The 18553-nt window shown below is 31.6% G+C and overlaps 1 protein-coding gene across 2 annotated transcripts; it reads right to left on the reverse strand.

The window, feature by feature from the left end:
• Positions 1-4956: 4956 nt before the first annotated feature.
• LOC134237810 (baculoviral IAP repeat-containing protein 7-A-like) lies at positions 4957-17274 on the reverse strand. 2 transcript variants are annotated; one of them, XR_009985878.1, is made up of 6 exons: positions 17158-17274; positions 13298-13442; positions 11013-11148; positions 9775-9909; positions 5611-9311; positions 4957-5197 (listed from the first exon to the last, which is right to left on the reverse strand). XR_009985878.1 is itself a non-coding variant. In XM_062719956.1 (5 exons), the coding sequence occupies exons 2-5, from the start codon at positions 13409-13411 to the stop codon at positions 9100-9102; spliced, it is 597 nt and encodes a 198-aa protein (XP_062575940.1). In that variant the 5' UTR covers positions 13412-13442; positions 17158-17274; the 3' UTR covers positions 5558-9099. The 2 variants fall into 2 exon arrangements, 1 of the variants encoding a protein (XP_062575940.1); XM_062719956.1 differs by lacking the exon at positions 4957-5197 and having other exon boundaries at positions 5558-9311.
• Between the last annotated feature and the right edge of the window lie 1279 nt (positions 17275-18553).

The raw sequence follows: 18553 nt of genomic DNA on the forward strand, positions 1-18553 counted from the left end.
ATTATTCAAATACTGACTACAATAGACTTTCTGCTCAAACTATAATATATGATGAGTAATACTACAATGTACATTATAATTATAAGAAACACAAAATTCTACCGTTTTGTTTCCAGAGGGGCATCTCAAAATACCAAAAATTATAGATCTTTTTATAGAGTACTAAAAATATGACGGATACAAAGAATTTATACAAATAATTAGTATAACGATGGATAGATTCTCAAATTTTTATGTTTTAAATTTCAATAGCATATATTACTTTTTCTTCTAAAACATTTAATTACTGCTCATTAATTCTTCAAGATCTTCAAGTTATCATAACGTCAAAAAACACAAGTTATTACGACGTCAATCTACTTATCAGTTGAAACATCCTTTTAAAAATCAGTTATATAAATTGCAATTAAATTTTTATGCGCCCGAATTTTTTCAGGGCGCATATTGTTTTTGTCCTGTCTGTCTGTTTGTCTGTTTATCTGTTTGTCTGTCTGTTGTCAACTTTAACCTTCGCCATAACTTTTGAACCATGAGAGATAGAGACTTCATATTTGATATGCATACTCAACTAATTAAGCACTTTCAACTGACACCAAGGTCAATGACCTTTTGACCTTAGTTGTGACCTATATGCTAAAAATAGATTTTTCGAACTTTCGCTATAACTTTTAAACCATTGGAGATAGAGACTTTATTTTTGGTATGCATACTTCAGTAATTAATGCTTTCAAACGACACCAAGGTCAATGACCTTGTGACCTTGATAATCTATGTGCTAAAATTGCTTTTTCGAATTTTGTCGCCACCGGGCGCATAGTACGTGTTTCACAAACACATCTTGTTTAACCTGTATTTTCTTTATTTTTGTAAAAAATTCAATTAAGTGAAAAAAATGCTTTTAAACAATAAATACGCTTCATTTTAAAGACTTGTCTTAATAACTTGGGGTTTTCCTATTTAATCAATTTCAATATGTCTTTGAAACCAGTGCTTCGCATTGTTAAACAACGTACGTTTTCATGAAAAAATATTACAAGAACAGAATGCACGTACCATGAACTCCTCAAAAGTACCATTTTATCGGAACTTTTGTTTTAATAATAAACTTGCACATTTTGTTGAAAAAATAAAGTCACTATATGATTGATCAACTTTATCGAAAATAAGGTTAAGTGCACATACGAGGGTTGTCCAAAAAGTTCGTGGACAATGACGTTTTTGTTAAAATAAATGGTTCTATAAATATCATTTGTATATCAAAATATTTCTTATGAAAAACCAAGTCAGAAAGATTTCATTTTTATTGATGTAACTTTATATTTTTGTAAAAATCGGGGTCTTTCAATGTCGCAGATAGTGCGCACGGACCAAGGTTAAAATGCCATGAAGTTTGAAATAAAGTGTTTGGAATAAAATGATTATTTTTTTTTATATAAAGCAAGTCAAAGCTTAGTAAAAATTATATGTAACACAAATAAAGAAGCTATTATCATTTTTTTTTTGATATCTAAAGTATCGGTTACTATATATAGACAGTGAAAATATTAAACAAGAACCCTTACAAATATTTGTCAAAACTCGACAGAAAAAGCGACGTCGGCCGTCCGAACGGGGCAGCGTCCGATCAAAAAAAAATTTTAATACGCTTGAAATGACATCAGAGACAAAATATTTGTTCAAACAACTCAAAGTTATCAGAATATATTTTTGTTTAATGATTTGAGATCGGTATACACTGTATACGATTTTTCAACGGTGTGTACAAATTCAAAGACACTACAAGGATTAGAAAACACATTATATTTAATGAAAATGGATATTTCTATTCATGACGTTGTTATAAATCTAGCGCAACATCAGACTGGACTGTGCAGCCTATGTATAGGAATTATTTATATTGGTGACGCTCGTAAATTATTGTGTATTGTTTTAAAGTTTAAAAATTAAATGAATTATAATCTATACTTTAAGATTATTGCTAGCACTTTGCAGTGTGATATGATAAAGAAAATGTAGTTTGTGTCCATGAACATGTATTAAAAATTAAAATTCCAAGTTTGACGTTATAATGAAATTAGCTTAACGTCAGACTGGTCCGTGTGCACTATCTGTGACATTGAAAGACCCTGATTTTCACAAAAAGATGAATTTACATCAATAAAAATGATATCTATCTGACTCCATTTTTCGTAAGAAATATTTTGATACATACAAAAAATGTATATAGAACCATTCATTTTCACAAAAACGTCATTGTCCACGAACTTTTTGGACAACCCTCGTAATTTAGAAATTAATTAAGGTCTTCCGTTTCCAACGGAAGACCTTCTAATGATTCTGTTGGTAAAGATTATTATTCTTTTTTTTCTTCTGCTTCCTAGACCGTAACTTTGAGGCCTCATATCTCACTCATTTCTCAACGGATTTCGCTCAAATTTTCAGACGTTATAGACGTTAATAAACTCTATCAGAATTTTGTCTAAAATTTCAAGAAGCCACTTCCGGTTTTGAGTTATTTACCTTTAAAGGAAAATTTATAGGCTTTCGTTTCCAGACAAAGGCTCAGAGATGGCTAAATCTGGAGCAGAAATTCTACTGATTTTAGATAATAGAAGGATTGAAGTTGTGCACATTGGTTTTTGTTTTTCGATTTCTCTATTCAAAATGGCGCTATATAGGGTCAAAAATTAGAACGCTTAAAAGAACCAAAAATTACTCATATTTTTCTTTTTATCTTCTAAACTAAAAATATTTTGTTAAAATATATAGAACATAATTTGTGCAGAATTAGAAGATCTTTCAAATGATATGTCGAAAAAAGGGCTGACCCCTAAATTAAGGGACCTAGAGGGGCCAAAAGTTTTTTCCAGATATCTCAAAAAGTATTGAGAATTTGTTTTACATCAAAGAAGCAAAGTTGTTCAAAATATCAAGCTTTATCTAATGGGGTCGTCAAAATACGTCCGGCGACGTCACTTTCGGTCGAACCGGAAGTAGCCTGAAAATGCATATTTTTGCCGTTTTTGACAGGTTTTTGGGTAACATGTGTCACTAGAAGCTTAAATATTAATTTTTCGTCCGTCGTCGTCACTTCCGGTCAAACCGGAAGTACCAAAGAATGGCTTAAGTTTGCAATTCTTAACACAGATTTGGAGGATTAACCCATTTTTGGACTTAATTACTCTTTTTTTTTAAACGAAAGTTACTTCCGGTCAAACAGGACGGAAGACCTACTCGTTGCTTTGCAACGAGCTCGGCTCTAGTTAACAAGATGTGTTTGTGAAACACTATGCGCCCTGTTCGAAAAAAGCCATATTTAGCATCTAGGTTACAGTCAAGGTCACTAGGTCATTGACTGTGGTGTCATTTGAAAAAAACATGATTGGCGGAGTATGCATGCCAAATATGACGTCTCTATCTTTTATGGTTCAAAACTTATGGCGATGGTTAAAGTTTGCAGAAAAAACTATTTTCAGCATATAGACCACAGTCAAGGTCACAAGGTCATTGACCTTGGTGTCACTTGAAAGAACTTAATTAGTGGAGTATGCATACAAAGTATGGAGTCTCTATCTTTCGTGGTTCAAAAGTTATGGCGAAGGTTAAAGTTTGCAAACAAACAAACAAACAAACAAACAAACAAACAAACAAACAAACAGGACCAAAACAATATACGCTCCAGATCTATCGATCCGGGCGCAGAATAAAAATTGTAGATATGTTAAAATTAATAAACAAAGGTCGTGTAAAGTGGTTAAAATCTTGATATTGAAGATGAAAAACATTTCATTTTTGCTCTGTCCGAAATATGAAGCACAGAGAAAAATATTATTTTTTGCTTTTCCCAATTTCAACCAAATAATTCATAAAAATGAAAATTTGTAAAATCACTGATGAAAACCAGTTACAAAAGGGTTCGTAAAATATTATCTTTTATGACAAATATCTAATATCTGAAAACATACAATGAAGCGCATTGAAGTGGTAAAATTTTCCGTTTGACTGGAACGTTTTGAGCTATCTTTAGAACGATGATTGTCATACATGACACGCCCATTTCTTTAGAAAAGAAAAATCGGTCAAATGGTTCACTGGAATACCCGTAGAACAGGTATTCTAAAAATAAAATAGCCAATCAAATTGACGGTCTACATAAACACAGAGTACGCACGTGTTCGATCGATACATGTGTTATGGTAACTCCAATAAACATGATAAATTCATGATTATGGACAAATTCGTTGCAATACGTGTTTTACAGAAGCGGTACTCTCTAACTCTCTTTCTTATAACTTTAAAAATCTCAATTTTGGGGTAACTCATGTTGCTTGTCGCGAAGAGTGGTGCGTTATAAACATTACGACGAATATTTCTTTTTCGTTTCTAAAGAAATGGGCGTGTCATTATGTTATAATTGACGTTGAAAATATGACTCAGAAAGCTTCATCCAAAAGGAAAATTTTACCACTTCAATGCGCTTCATTGTATTATAGCTATAAATAAGTAACAGCATTGTTATGAATAATTAAGTATCTGATGTATTTGCTAAACACCAATTATATTCTACTTGTGTTCTACTGTATGTTTTATAATGTTTATTGGGCATTTAGAAATTACTGTAATTGCGGTGTTAAATATTTTGTACTATGGATTTTGTATTTGAGTAATATTTTGAATGTATTTTCTTTTTTATTGACTTGATCTCATAGTTTTGCGATTTAGTAATTTTTTTTTGAAAAGTGTGTGTACGACATTGAGTTCATGGTAAGTTGTTGCAACTACGGAATTTCAAATCTTTTTCAAAATAACTCCCCTGGTATCTTAACAGTCCTTGGGCTTACGGTTTTTAATCGGGGCTCTCCAATGTTCTCTATTTTGATTTCACTTTTAAGGAAGACATACAAATCTGTGATCAAGATGAAAGGAAAAATGTAAAAGGAGACGAGATAAAAAATAATTATTAAATGTAATGTATTTATTTTTCACTTATTATTGCAATGGAAGCTAAACATACTATTGTTCATGATATAAACGAGGGTTGATCAAAAAGTTCGCGAACTACTATCTCTATACAGGTAAAATGTGGCACACATGTAGTCATATTATGTTCTATACATGACAGATTTAATTTTACGCAATGTTTTGCTCCATGGTTAGGACGTCACAATGTGAAAATGATGTCAGTATGTAGATGACTCTGACAAAAAATGATTGGCTCAGTCGATCGTACTCGAGCAAGAAACGACTGTAAAGTTTAACATATATCCAAGTAATTCCTCTGCAATACATGTATTATGTAATTATTTGTGCAAGGTTAATGATTGATTGGTTAATTGTATGCTGTGAAACGTCCTTCTCGAGAATTAGGTCATTTGTGACAATTGGACCATGTCTGTTATATAAAATAACATGCATAGTTCGAAATATAGAACATGTTTGGCTTCTGTGAACAGTACACTATATAAACCATGTCACATGACAATCTGGTCCACGTGATTTCGTAAATGAGCATTTATTTAATCCGGAGGGGATAACTTCCAAAACAAAAAAATAAACATCGAAATTTCATTTTATTCTTTTATAGAAGTATTCGCAAACGTTCTGATCAACCTCGTAACTGGTATTTACATTCAAGTATACATGTATAATCACATAATGAAGGATACAGACAAAAGTAAAAATTATCAAATAAATCGCAGTTATTTATCTTCCTTTCATAAATGAAATTGGTTGCTTGTTCAGCTTGGTCATATACTATTTCGAAACGAAAAAAATTCAAATGAAAGAAAGAAAACTGCAATAAAATATAAAAAATATGACAAGGTAAAATCTACGAAAATTATAAATTACACCACTTTTACAATATTCGAAAAACTTATGCAAAATAAACAGGAAAATGAGCCGTAAAAGAAACATCTAATTGGTATACCTTTCGATGACATTCTTGAATTTTTTGCAAGAAAGTCATGATGATTTCTTTTATGTATATACATATCTTTTCTTTGCACAAAAATGATGGAAATAAATAATAATACATATGATAACAATAATATGTAGAATTTAGATAAAATGAAAGGAGTAAATACATTAATATGTGTATATATGTCTTTTCAACATATCTACAACTAGATTTAGGACAGCGCTTTTTACATAAAAAAATTGCTATTTCTTTGGAAATTTTGAAAGAGAAAACAAATTTTCTATTTTTAAAACAAGAATTTTAATCTTACTGTATGTATGTTACGTACTTATAAAAAATTGAAAAAAAATGAGATTTTTTAAAAACATCTTATATTTGGTTATCCTGAACCTAGTTGTACCTCCACTTTTGATTAAATCTTCAAATATGCATTCGTCATATCTACTCATATGACTACAGACTCTGCTACGACATAAGTATCCTCTCCAATACTTATATTAGTCACTATTTTCTCTTGCTACGCTTCTAAGCAAGGTTATATAATATATCTTCATGGCTTATCTCCATGTGTCTTTCTGACATATCAGCAATTAGGTTTAGGACAGTACTCTTTTAGGATACAGAGTTATCTAAATTCATTTTTCCCAAAAATATAGTCATGCAGGAATACCATTCATAATTTACCATTAAAACATTTTAAATTACTATGAAATTAAGTTTTCCACTTCAAAACTGGAATAAAAATAATACTGATTAAGTGTAAAGACCAAAAATTGATTGAAAACCTTCAGTTGTCCCAGGAATATTTTTGTTTAATTCTCAGTGTCCCAAACCTAGTTGCACTTTTAGTTTTCAGTGTTCTTACAGTCTTACTTTACAATAAGACTTGACAAAAGTAAGTGTCATCTTTTTGTTCATCTTGTAAATTTTTATAAAAAATGAAATAAATGTATACATGTACATTATTTTAATGTCTTTTTAACATTTTATTCTTTTATAGAAGTATTTAAAAGTGTTTGCGAACTTTTTGAACACCCCTCGTAACTGCTATAAATTACATTTATACTAGTTTATAATACCAGTTTACTTTAATTCCAGTAATTTTGTGATGTAAACGTTCTCCAATAACTTGCAGTTATGCAACTTCCTTTCATAGTTAAAATTGTTGCTTATTAATAACGGAAACATATCTTCAAATGAAAGAAAGTAAACTGCTGTGATTTACATTATTTAAAAAACTGTAACATAGGTAAAACCCACGAAAATGATAATTTATTATCTCCTTTACATTCGTCGAAAAACCCACAATGCGAAATAAACAGCTTACACCTGTGAACCGTAAAGGAAAAAATAATGGGTTTACCTTTCGATGAGGTAATTATAATATTTTTTGCAAAAACAAAATTACAATGATGGTTTATTTTTATGTATAAACATCTCTGGTCTTTGTTCAAAAATGATATTATAGTTCAAAAACAATAAATATATAAAATTACGATAAATAAAATACATGTATACATGTACTTGAATTTAATGTCTTTTCAACATACTCAGTACATGTATTAACAACTAGATTTAGGGCAGCGCTTCTTAGATGATAAAATTCGTTATTTTTTGAAAATTTTAGAGAGAAAACAAAGTTTCTATTATTTTTTTTACTACAAGAATTTTCAGAATGGTCTTTACTGTATGTAACTATACATATATCAAGTTAAGAAAAAAATGAAAAAAAAGAAGAAAATATTGAAAATTATTTGGAAAAAAATTATTTTTGGTTATCCTGTACCTAGTTGTACCTCCACTTTTGTTTAAATCTTCAAATATTCAATTGTCATATCATACTCATATGACGGCAGACTCTACTGCGACATAAGTATCCTCTCTAATACTTATTATAGTCACTATTTTCTCTTGCTTCGCTTCTAAGCAAGCTTTTATTATATATCTTCATGACTTATCGAGTATGTCTCTCTGACATATCAGCAACTAGATTTAGGACAGTGCTCTTTTTAGGATACATATATACTTAGTAATTATATACATCCATTATTCCAAAAATGCTTATGCAGGACTGCCCCCTCACAATTCACCATCAATATATATTTTTTTAAATTACTATGAATTTGATTTACGTACTTCAAATTTGATGAAGAATACTGAATGTGCAGCCAAAGTAAAATCTAAAAATTCATTGAATACTTGTTTAAAAAATATTTTTGTTTAATTCTCAATATCCTGAACCTAGTTGCACCTTTAATTTTTAATTTTCTTACAAACTTACTTAACAGTAAGACTCGACAAACGTAAGTGTCATCTCCTTGTTCATCTTCTAATTTTTTCTTTGTTATGCTTACTATTTTGAGCATTTTCATTTTCTTTTCAACAACTCAGAGTACATGTACCCAGATGTCCCACCGTCATCGGGGACCTATAACGTTATTTATAAGGACTTACAACGTCACCCTAATTCTTGGACGTATTTCCGCCTTCATACAACAAATATTTCAGTTATATTAACTATCCCATTTTGCAAAAATCCTATTCTGCAAGGCATATTTATCAATATCCATTCTTCCTATAAGCTACATATTTTTTTTTAATTTCAATATTTATAAAAAAAAATTTAATTTCAATTTTTGAAACCATATTTGTGTTTATGAAAAATACCTTAAAGAATTCGAAAAAAAGTAAATTAAGAAAATAAAAACAATACTTTAAGATTTTAAGGAGACTGAGTGGTCATGTTAATTTTCTTCAAGATCAACCTCAGATTAAAAATTCGATTTTTGTATTCATTATATATTGTAAAAAAAGAAGAAAACTATAAAATTTGATGCAATTTCCTAATATGTTTTCATACTAAACGTTCATTTTTATGAGCTTTAAATAGCCCCCCCCCCCCCAAAAAAGGCATGACCACCCAGCCCTCTTAATCTATTATTAACTTATTTTATAACCCATCACTGGATGTATTAAATGTTGCTCGAAAGATTTAGGTGAGAGTGAAAATATTTTGTTAAAGAACGAGGCATTAAAAAATCCAAAGACGAAAAATCTTAACCATACATCCAATTTGAACCCATTAACCCTTCCCGGCTTTGCTTTGGTGATCCTATACTTGAGAGCGCTGACTTCAGCTATTGCTTCTCATTTCAACATTAGAAATGTCTCCAAATCAATTACTCGAATGGAGAACCCTCTGTAAAGTGAACTGGAATCACTTTCTTTATTTCATGCTCACAAAACGAACATTTATTTTTCTGTTCTTCACATTCGTTGCAAATAAGGTGTCCACAGTCCACAACAACACTGGATCCATTCCGTGTTCCACAACTTTTACAAAGCATCCTCCTCCTCATTTCATCATTCTGCTTGATTAACTCCTCAGGTTCTTTAGTAAACAAAAAAAAAATAGAAGATACAGAGACAAAATAAAAACAAGATAATTCAGATTGAAGCATATGTTTACAGGAAGATCTCCAATGAATTCTAAAACGAGCTAATTTTCTAATTTTTGTTCAACTTTTTGTTTCAAAAAACAGATTTGGTCAAATCAGTAGTACTGCTTTGATTCAATATGTACAAAAATGATATTAAACATTTTTCAAATAAATTAAATTCATTAACAATCCTCTTAAAAATGGTGTACTGAAAAAGTTATTATGCAACCTTTTCTAGGCTCCTGATCTCACCACTGGAATATCCGGAGATAGTATTTGTACCTTGTTTTCAGATAAATTATTGAATACTGTTAATAGATATTTAAGATTGACCATTATTCTTTATTCTTACCCATTCCCATTTTTCTTTGTCGTATAAATTACTATTATAAAACATTTATGTAAAAAGAATACCTTTCGGTATGGCCTCGTTTATTTTATTCTCGGGAAAGGAAGGTACTTTCAGGCTTGTGTCTGAAACATTTTCCCGTCTTTTAAATTTCTCAATTTCTTCTACGATATCTTGGGCAGAAAACACAGAATTTGCACCTAGTTAAAGGTAAAAAGTAAAGTAAATCCATTGACACTGACGATTACATATCTTAACCTATACATGTATATTACATTTTTTCTTTACTTAATTTGTTCGATTTTGCAGTTTTAGGTTCTATCATTCTGTACTAAAAGGCTATATTTATCCTTTTTGAAAGGCACCGTCATTAATTTAAGAAATGAATCTAATATTTGGACAAGAGGACATGAAATACAACTCTACACTTCGGCATGTTTTGTGAAGCGCGTTAGCACTTTATGACAAAAATACAGGCGTAAAATTAAATTCATCTCATATTATTATCTCATTTTTCGACAGCTTGTATAAGTGGTATATGCTCAATAATTTTGAGTTTTATTTAGCACGGTTTTATGATGTCATAATGGAGATCTACTTGCTCATTTATGGTAGTTCAAGACAATTGCAAAGTCTTTTAATTTGCAAATGAATACGAAGATAGGGAAGAATTTTCTAGCTCAGAGATTCATTCAAGCAATACAAATCAAGAGCAGAGCAAACACGAACCTCTAAGCATATAAGAGGTGGAGTCAGGTGCCATGGAGGAGTAAGCCTCCCCTGCCGACCTGCCACGACCTATGTTCCTTGTCATTATCAGGAAATAATGGAAAAAACTTGTAGACAATTCAGTTTGTAATTTATGTCCAAGCAATTAGTATGAAAACAATCTATCAGTACCGGTATTTGATGTAATGATAGATTATATTTGCTGACAAGGGCATTATATCGACCATTTTTCGAAGTTGCAAAATGATGCCTTTTAAAAGAAATGGTGCATCATATTCTAGTTTCATCCACTTGTTTGTCGATAGCCTCGTTTAAGAAATAATTCGTACATAGATATTGCTCTTGCTTTCAGAATTAACTGAGAGACATTAACCCATCTGAGGTTTCTCTATTTCAAGCTTAAAAAATCTTGAGGAAAAATATTTGTAAATGTAAGTAATTGTATAAAGAATCATCATCTGATCAAGTGTATGCTTAACACGACAATACAGAAAACATATTTGTTATAATTACAATTTAAAAGCCATTATCTGAATTGTAAATGTTTTAGTATCATAAGAGTAAGACTACTTACCATGATCACGTAAAATAGAATTGATTGCGGTTTGCACAACCACAGGACGGTATTTCAGGGCAAGAACACTTTGCGCTGCCTCAGTCCAAAGTACATTTTCTCCTGAATCAGAATTCTCATAGCCTTCTGTATTTTCCTGATAAAAAGTGAACAGAAAAGTTGCAAAAACATCTTCACTGATTTCAAAGCTTTTTAAACATTATTTTGAACCAATTTTTATTAATTTTTAAATCTTTTTTTTTTTAAAAAAGAAGGTTTTTGATCATTCTGAACAGGTGTGCACAAGAGGGAGGAAAGTATTCGTATTATTTTATCCAGTTTTCCAAGAACATTTCATGGACACACAAAATCAGTAAGTTTGTTTGAAAAATAAAACGACATGTATAATGCATTGTTTTATTCGTTTATGAAAACATTACTCTTCAACTGCTTCATTTGCTTTTTGATCTCATCTTATAAATAATACATATTTTGCATGGTGAATTTCGCAAATGAATTATTTAAAAATTGAATGAAATACTCTATTTTCAACAGGCTGAAGTACTTTTTTCAATGCATCATTCTTCGAACACGGTAACAGTAAAAAAAGTATTCTAGTATGTAACGCCATGCTATGCAACCGATCGGAAACTGGAAAAAGTTAAAATCGTTTAAAGAAGAAAAATTATTGAGTAAGTAAAAAAAAATCTCTCGTGTATTGTTATAAATGAAATATATGGAGATAACGAACAGTATTCAAGATCAAAAAACCATAAAACAATACAAAATAGGAGCAGAGCAAACAGGGACTCCAAAACATCAGAGGTGGGATCAGGTGCCATGGAGGAGTGAGCATTCCCTGACGACCTGTCACATCCGCCGTGTGTTCCTTGTCATGATCGGGAAATAACGGAAAAATCTGTCGTCAGTTGTGTATAAATAATGGACAAACAAATAGTATGAAAAACGTCAGTTGACATTTAACTCAATGATAAATTGTATTTGCTGACAAAGTCATTGTATCGACCATAGAACTTATGAATTATTGACTTAAAACGAGACTGCTGATATTCTTGTTTGTGAATAATTTACCTCGTTTTAGAAATTGTTCATACGTAGAGCATGCTCATGCGTAACGAATCAACTGAGATATATAAATATGAAACACGTTTTCTGAAACAAGCATTCAAGTTGAAAATTGAAACTGTACGATTTGGGAGCAGAGCAAACACGTTCCTTTAAAACATCAGAAATTGGTTTGGAATACATGTGGGGGGGGGGGTGTCTCCTGTTGACTTGTCACAACCCCCGTATGCTCCTCGTCATGATCGGACAAACGGGAAAATTCGTTGACAATTCAAGAAATTAATGACCTAACAATTTGTATGAAAAACGTCAATCGACACTCGACCTGATGAGATAATGTATTTGCCGACAAGATCATTGTACTGACCATAGACTTTGAAAAATATGGACATTAAACGAAATTGTTGATATTCTTTTCATGAAATATGTGTCAATAGCTTGCCTCGTTGTAGAAATTGTTAGCGTAGGTTTTCTTTTGCGTATCGAAACTCCATGTGCAGGCGAAAATATGGTGGTACATACATGTATAAGGAAGGAAAGTTGAAAAAAGAAAAGTTGTCATCACTTTTATTATAAAGTTTTGTCGTTAAGTTAACATTAACGTCTTTTTCTGTAAAATGTACGAAAATAAACAGATCTACATTTATCGTCCTCTGTGGAATCTTGTACTTCTAGTTTACTGGGATATATCGAATAATTAATCGAAGGAATGAATGAAATATTGTTTTATAGACAAAGTGTTAATGATATATCTAAATTCTTAATTGAAGGCCACGGTGAAAAACCCCTTCTATCATTTTTAAGGGAATTTTTTTTTGAATTTTTTCTCTGTTTAATATGAATACATAAAAAGATCTGCTCTATACGAGGTATATTAATACCCATCAAAATTGCAAGTAATTGTTGGAAGATTATCATCAAATACTATACACATTTTGTCCATTAGAAACCCAAGCTCCATTTTACCATCAACTTCGTAGTACTTGTGTGTACAGTTAGAATATTTGTTACAATATACTTTTTGCAAATTACAAATATGAAAGATAGTAAATCTACGAGTTTCATTTCTCGAAAAAAAGCAGATATCAATGATGTCAAAAAGTCTGGATTGGTGTCCTGACTTTACATCGTCTTACCAATACACGGCGATTCGTAAAAGCAAACCTTTTCTAATTATAAAAACATGATAGATTCAGCATATATATACATTTATCAAATACCTGAGCCAATTCTGTTTTTGATCGCTCAGACAAACTTTCTTCGTCACTTCCATGACAACATGGGTCAGCATATGCATCATCCCCATTTTTCACCGCAATATGATGGGTTGCCATTTGGAAGTCCAGCAAAGACTTTGAAATGTGCCTATAAAATGTGATTTACTCAATATAATTACCATTGTGTAACAGTTTATTACTTTGCCACCAATTCGACGACTAATTCCACGACATATGCCAACTGACAGATATTGTAGATCACACAATGTTTTTATTTATTTTTCATTTTCATTCACATAAAGTGTAATACGTTGACAAAGATTATTGTACTGTGTGTTGAGTATATCAAAGCTGTTTTAAATACTATAACAATAAACTTATGACATCTAATGTGCAGGGTACATTCCTGACGTCATCATAGTAATTAATTGGATATTATTGTATTAATGTTATGTAAATGAGCATTTTTAAATAAAATGCTTGTACCATACGGACATGTTTATCTATCTCTCATAACTTGAGCATGAACAATAATTAAAACGTTAGAAAATATTGGTTTCGCCCATTATTTAAAATTAATTATCCCACGTTTACAACTGTTTTAATGCCCTGACATATTAAGCAAAATAGACGATGATTTTATATAATAGGTACTCGATATACCAAAACTGTGAAATTCTCATCTTTTACATTCAGGTCGAGAACTTGGGTTTGTTAAAATATAATGAAACTACTTTTATCTGTGCCATCCTATCTAACTATAGTGATTGATTTTGATTAATATGTAAATGATTAGATTTTTAGCGAACTCATTGCTCGTTCAGCAATTACCGGCTTATGTTACGGAAATGCTGCTTCCCCAACGCCAAATCAATTTGTATATATGGTATTAATCGATTGTCTAACTAACAAGATTTAACCTATGTAATGCACTTTAAACATTATAAATATGATTTTTCTTTGAAAATGGCCAAATCTGCTGTCTTGTAGATTACAAATAATGATAAATGAGCTCGAATCTCGGCCACAACTGACCTAAGTCGAAAGGGGTAGCAACTATTCCTTCGCCATGCGCTCTTCACTTGAAGTGAAAGTTGCGGGTCCTTTGTATGAGACCTTGAAATCCAAGGTCCCGTGTTTCGGCAGGCGTTGACATGATAGAAATCCCTCACTGCTCAATGGCCTTGTGTGTCGAATAAAGGTCCAAATGGTGTGTTCCCGTTTTGCACACATTTGATAATTAGGTATATTACAATAGGTGTGAAATGTGTTTTGATAACAATTATAGTCTGATCTCTGGTTAGGATTTACCAGGGTTTATCTGTATTTTACCTATGTCTCATGAACTGGAAAAATAAATATTGATTTAAGATATATGAATATTGGAAAAAGTATAAACATTTAGTGAATATTTTATTTAATATTAATCATTATATTTTTTAAAAAGTCTGCCATTTCTTGAAAAACAAATAATTTTTAAAGCTGATTATTCAGAAATTGAGACCGATTACCATTCATGATTAATTATTAAAAGTAAAGAAACAAATAAAAACTTGTAATACACATGATAATGATTTTTGTTGGTTAAATTTCTAATCTTATTTTCCAATTCTCTCCTATATGTTCACCTTTCCCCTATCTACCAACTTTGGTATAGATTATACCAATTAACTAATTATCTCACCTGGTCAAATTCCCGTTTTGCCCAAATTTTTCTCTGCCGGAAATTCAAATGTGTGCAAAACGGGAACAAACCGTCCAAATTTGGAGTCCTTCACCGGTGTATGTTGATGTCATTACATGAGTGAAATATTTCTCAAATGTGGATGTAAAACAACATACAATCAATCAATAGATCCTTCAAAAATCCTTTATTTAAAGTGTGAATGATAATATGATTTTATTCATATTGCTTCTAAATTATAAAATAACACATGTCTCTTAACACTTTAAGCAAAAATATTAGGGTGTTGCTAAAACGCGGAACGGAAAACGGAACGGAAAGCGGAACGGAACGGAAAACGGAATATATTATTTCGGATTAAATCGCTAAAAATACATAAATTTAATCATAAACGATATATCTTATACATATTAGATTCCCCACTATTAAATACAAGTTGAGTTATTCATGCCCAGTCTCTTATTTACGAAAATCGCTGATATAGCAGTGACCTAGCAGGAATTTGAAAAAAGGGGGGGGGGGGTAAACTTGCTTGAAAAGTATTTGACAAGCAAAAAAAAAAACAAAAACAAACAAACAAACAAAGAAAAAAAAACACCCCAAAAACAAAAAAAGACACTTATTTGTTTCGGGAAAGGGGATAAGTCCAAACTCCAATATCTTTCAGTCTATGTTTTTACACTAAACTTACTACATTATATTGATTACATCTGATTCAACAAAACGCGTAAGGTTGTCAATGAACATTTCTATAGTAAAAGGTTATGACTGAAAAAAAGGGGGGACATAAATAGAGTCGCTTTCTATATATTTAAATTCTGGATAAACGAAAACTTTTCTGTGGTAAATTTAATGAAGCATCTTTACATTCAATGAAGTTAAACTTTGTATGTGATGTTTGTGCGTGTGTGTGTGTGTGTGTGTGTGTGTGGTGGGGGGGGGGGTGAGTTTCAATTTTTTCCCGCTCATCGGAAAGGTCTGAGAAGTTGCAAAAGGTCCGCTCCCCTTTTTGTGTCCGAAATATATACAAGTTTTAACACATTGATTTTTTAAGTGACTGTATTCCCCCACCCATACCCAAAACTGCCCCTCCCCTTTCAAGATTCCTGGATTCGCTACTGCTTGCATAATCTGAGTGATAAAACTACAGAGAAGTGTAGTTATTTTTTTCTTAACAAACATTGGCGTCAGAAGCAAACTGAAAGGGGGGTTAAACGGAAGAGAAAAAAATTACAACGCACAAAAAAACTTGACAAGCCAAAAAAGGAAAATATGTCCTATTTCGTGGAGAAGGGGGGAGTGGGGGGGGGGGGGTCGAACTTCTTTCAGTACCAATTTTTTTGTTTCAAACAGTACCTTTTAACCTTCCTTGGCCTAATCTGCGACATTCCTGTTGGAAGTGGGGGTGGGGGCTAAACATACATGTACGCTCCAATATTCATTGCCTATACCATTGCTACCTTTACAAATAAAAGTGTCTGTGACTGGGGAGGGGGGGCTAACCCCCCCCCCTCCCGGTTCCGATGCCTATGACAAATATATGCATGTACATACTAGTACTGTTTTTCCTTCTCCCTATTTCAAAACATATCTTTTTTTATGAAACAATGAACTTTCTTAAAAAAAATAATTTGTTTGAAACGCTCAGATAAATACTCGGGACTTTGAGTCTAGTTAGTATGTATTTTATAGATAATCGCTTGTACAACAGTTCTGAGCGGATGGTGTGTATGATTCACATTATATTATAAGAGTTTACAATAAATTTTTATTAGGTATGACTTTCGCATCAAGGATATTGCTTTTATATCTGATTTATATCGAACCTATGTTATTTGTTTGACATATGTTTTCCGTTTTCCGTTCCGTTCCGCTTTCCGTTCCGTTTTCCGTTCCGCGTTTTAGCAACACCCAAAATATTACATGTTCCTAACATAAATTGAGTAAACACAATGTCAAAAACAAACAAAAAGAAAATTTAAAAAAATTAAAAAAGAAAAAACAATAATATTTTCGCACAGGTTTCAAGTATGCCTTTATGAAGTGTAAAAAAGATCTTCAGATGTAAAAAATGTATTAATGAGAAGAAAATACTACTCGTATTAATAAAACTAAGAATTCACTTGTTTAATTTCATTTCAGTTTTTCATGAGTAATAATTAAATATTTTTATACTTACTAAATTAAAGAGCTACTTTGTAGATCAATTTACAATATAGGACTGGTTCTCGGACCAGTCCTCACGGTGGGATACTAGTAGTCTGAAAGCGATCACAAATATATTGTATATTTTTTTTTAATGCCAGGGTACTATATTTAAAGCCAACTCACATAGACTAAATATAAACTAGGAAAATTGAGGATATATTTAGACCTGAAACTGAAAATTTGTGCAAAACCAAGATATAAAGCTATAAACCTTATAAAATTATCAAAAATAAAACTAGCACGACAAAAGACAAAAAGGTATTATCCTAGAACTAAAACGGGTAGATGTTGATGCGTCCCATTAGAGACTTTTTCAATCATGCATTTAGAGTAGAAACCATATACCTGTTAAGAAATACAAATTTTGACCTACAATCTGCACCGAGGACTATATTGAATAGCAATTGAGGATTCTTTATCCCCCCCAACGCTTTCTGTAACGGCACCGTGTAATTCATGGACTGGAGTCTTGGAGTGGAGTTATGGAGTGGAGTTTGGAGTCAATTTTTGGAGTCTTAGATTTTCTTTAAACATAATTATGCAGAATTTTTTTTTCAGAAATGGCATTTGTATGATTGTCTTCAATATTCTAAAAAAAAAATTATTGGCAAGATAAACCTCTAATTTAAGTGCATATAGGCAACACCCATCAGCCACGCAATTCTAAATTTATAGGACCCGACACAGTGCTGTGATTTTTCTTATCTCTCTTTGATTTTGACATCGTTTTGAATAAGTTATTACTTATTGACATTATTGTTTTTTCAGCAGTGTGTTTCGGCGGTTTTATATTGTATTGGTGTATTAAAAATCTAAATTACGGCCCCGCCTTTATCAGGGATCCTGCCATAATTTCTATTGTGGCAAAATAGCATGAGAGACTGTTCATGAATTTAATACTGCCACTGTATGTCCCACAAACTCAGTTTATCAGTATCTGTCAAGAGTTAATTATACAAGAGCCGGCAGTGCATTGTGATTACAACAGAGCCATTTAATCACCTTGAGCGCCGAGTCATCATATAAAGTACTAACATTTTTTAGGAAACTGAAAATGAATAGAGGATTAGCCAGTGTTTAATTTCCTCCAAAGAGTAACGTACAAGTATTATAGCAGTCCCGTTATTTAGATATTTGATAGTTTGTTTTCGGTGAACAATTCAATGACTTTTATCATTGAGGAAAAGCACAGAACTATTCCAAGGTAGCAGATGTTTAAAAATATTCTTTATATCATAATTTATCAACAAGATGTATTTGTGAAACACTGATGCTCCTGTATGGCAGCTTATGGCGAGGATTGAAATTTCTCAAATTATCTAGTCAATGTATTTTTAAGTGGGTCAAACGTTAAGGTCAATGTCAAA

This window comes from Saccostrea cucullata, unplaced genomic scaffold, assembly GCF_032062105.1.
Source record: "Saccostrea cucullata isolate Sc308-1 unplaced genomic scaffold, CSIRO_AGI_Scuc_v1 ctg454, whole genome shotgun sequence".
Taxonomy (NCBI): Eukaryota; Metazoa; Mollusca; class Bivalvia; order Ostreida; family Ostreidae; genus Saccostrea; species Saccostrea cuccullata.

What these genes read in the sequence shown, in the direction of transcription:
- LOC134237810 (XM_062719956.1), bottom strand. Translation starts at nt 13,411, where the DNA reads ATGGCAACCCATCATATTGCGGTGAAAAATGGGGATGATGCATATGCT. An exon ending in CAAAAACAGAATTGGCTCAG is followed by an intron (nt 11,149 to 13,297) that starts GTATTTGATAAA and finishes ACTTTTTATCAG; the next exon opens with GAAAATACAGAAGGCTATGA. An exon ending in AAACGAGGCCATACCGAAAG is followed by an intron (nt 9,312 to 9,774) that starts GTATTCTTTTTA and finishes TGTTTACTAAAG; the next exon opens with AACCTGAGGAGTTAATCAAG.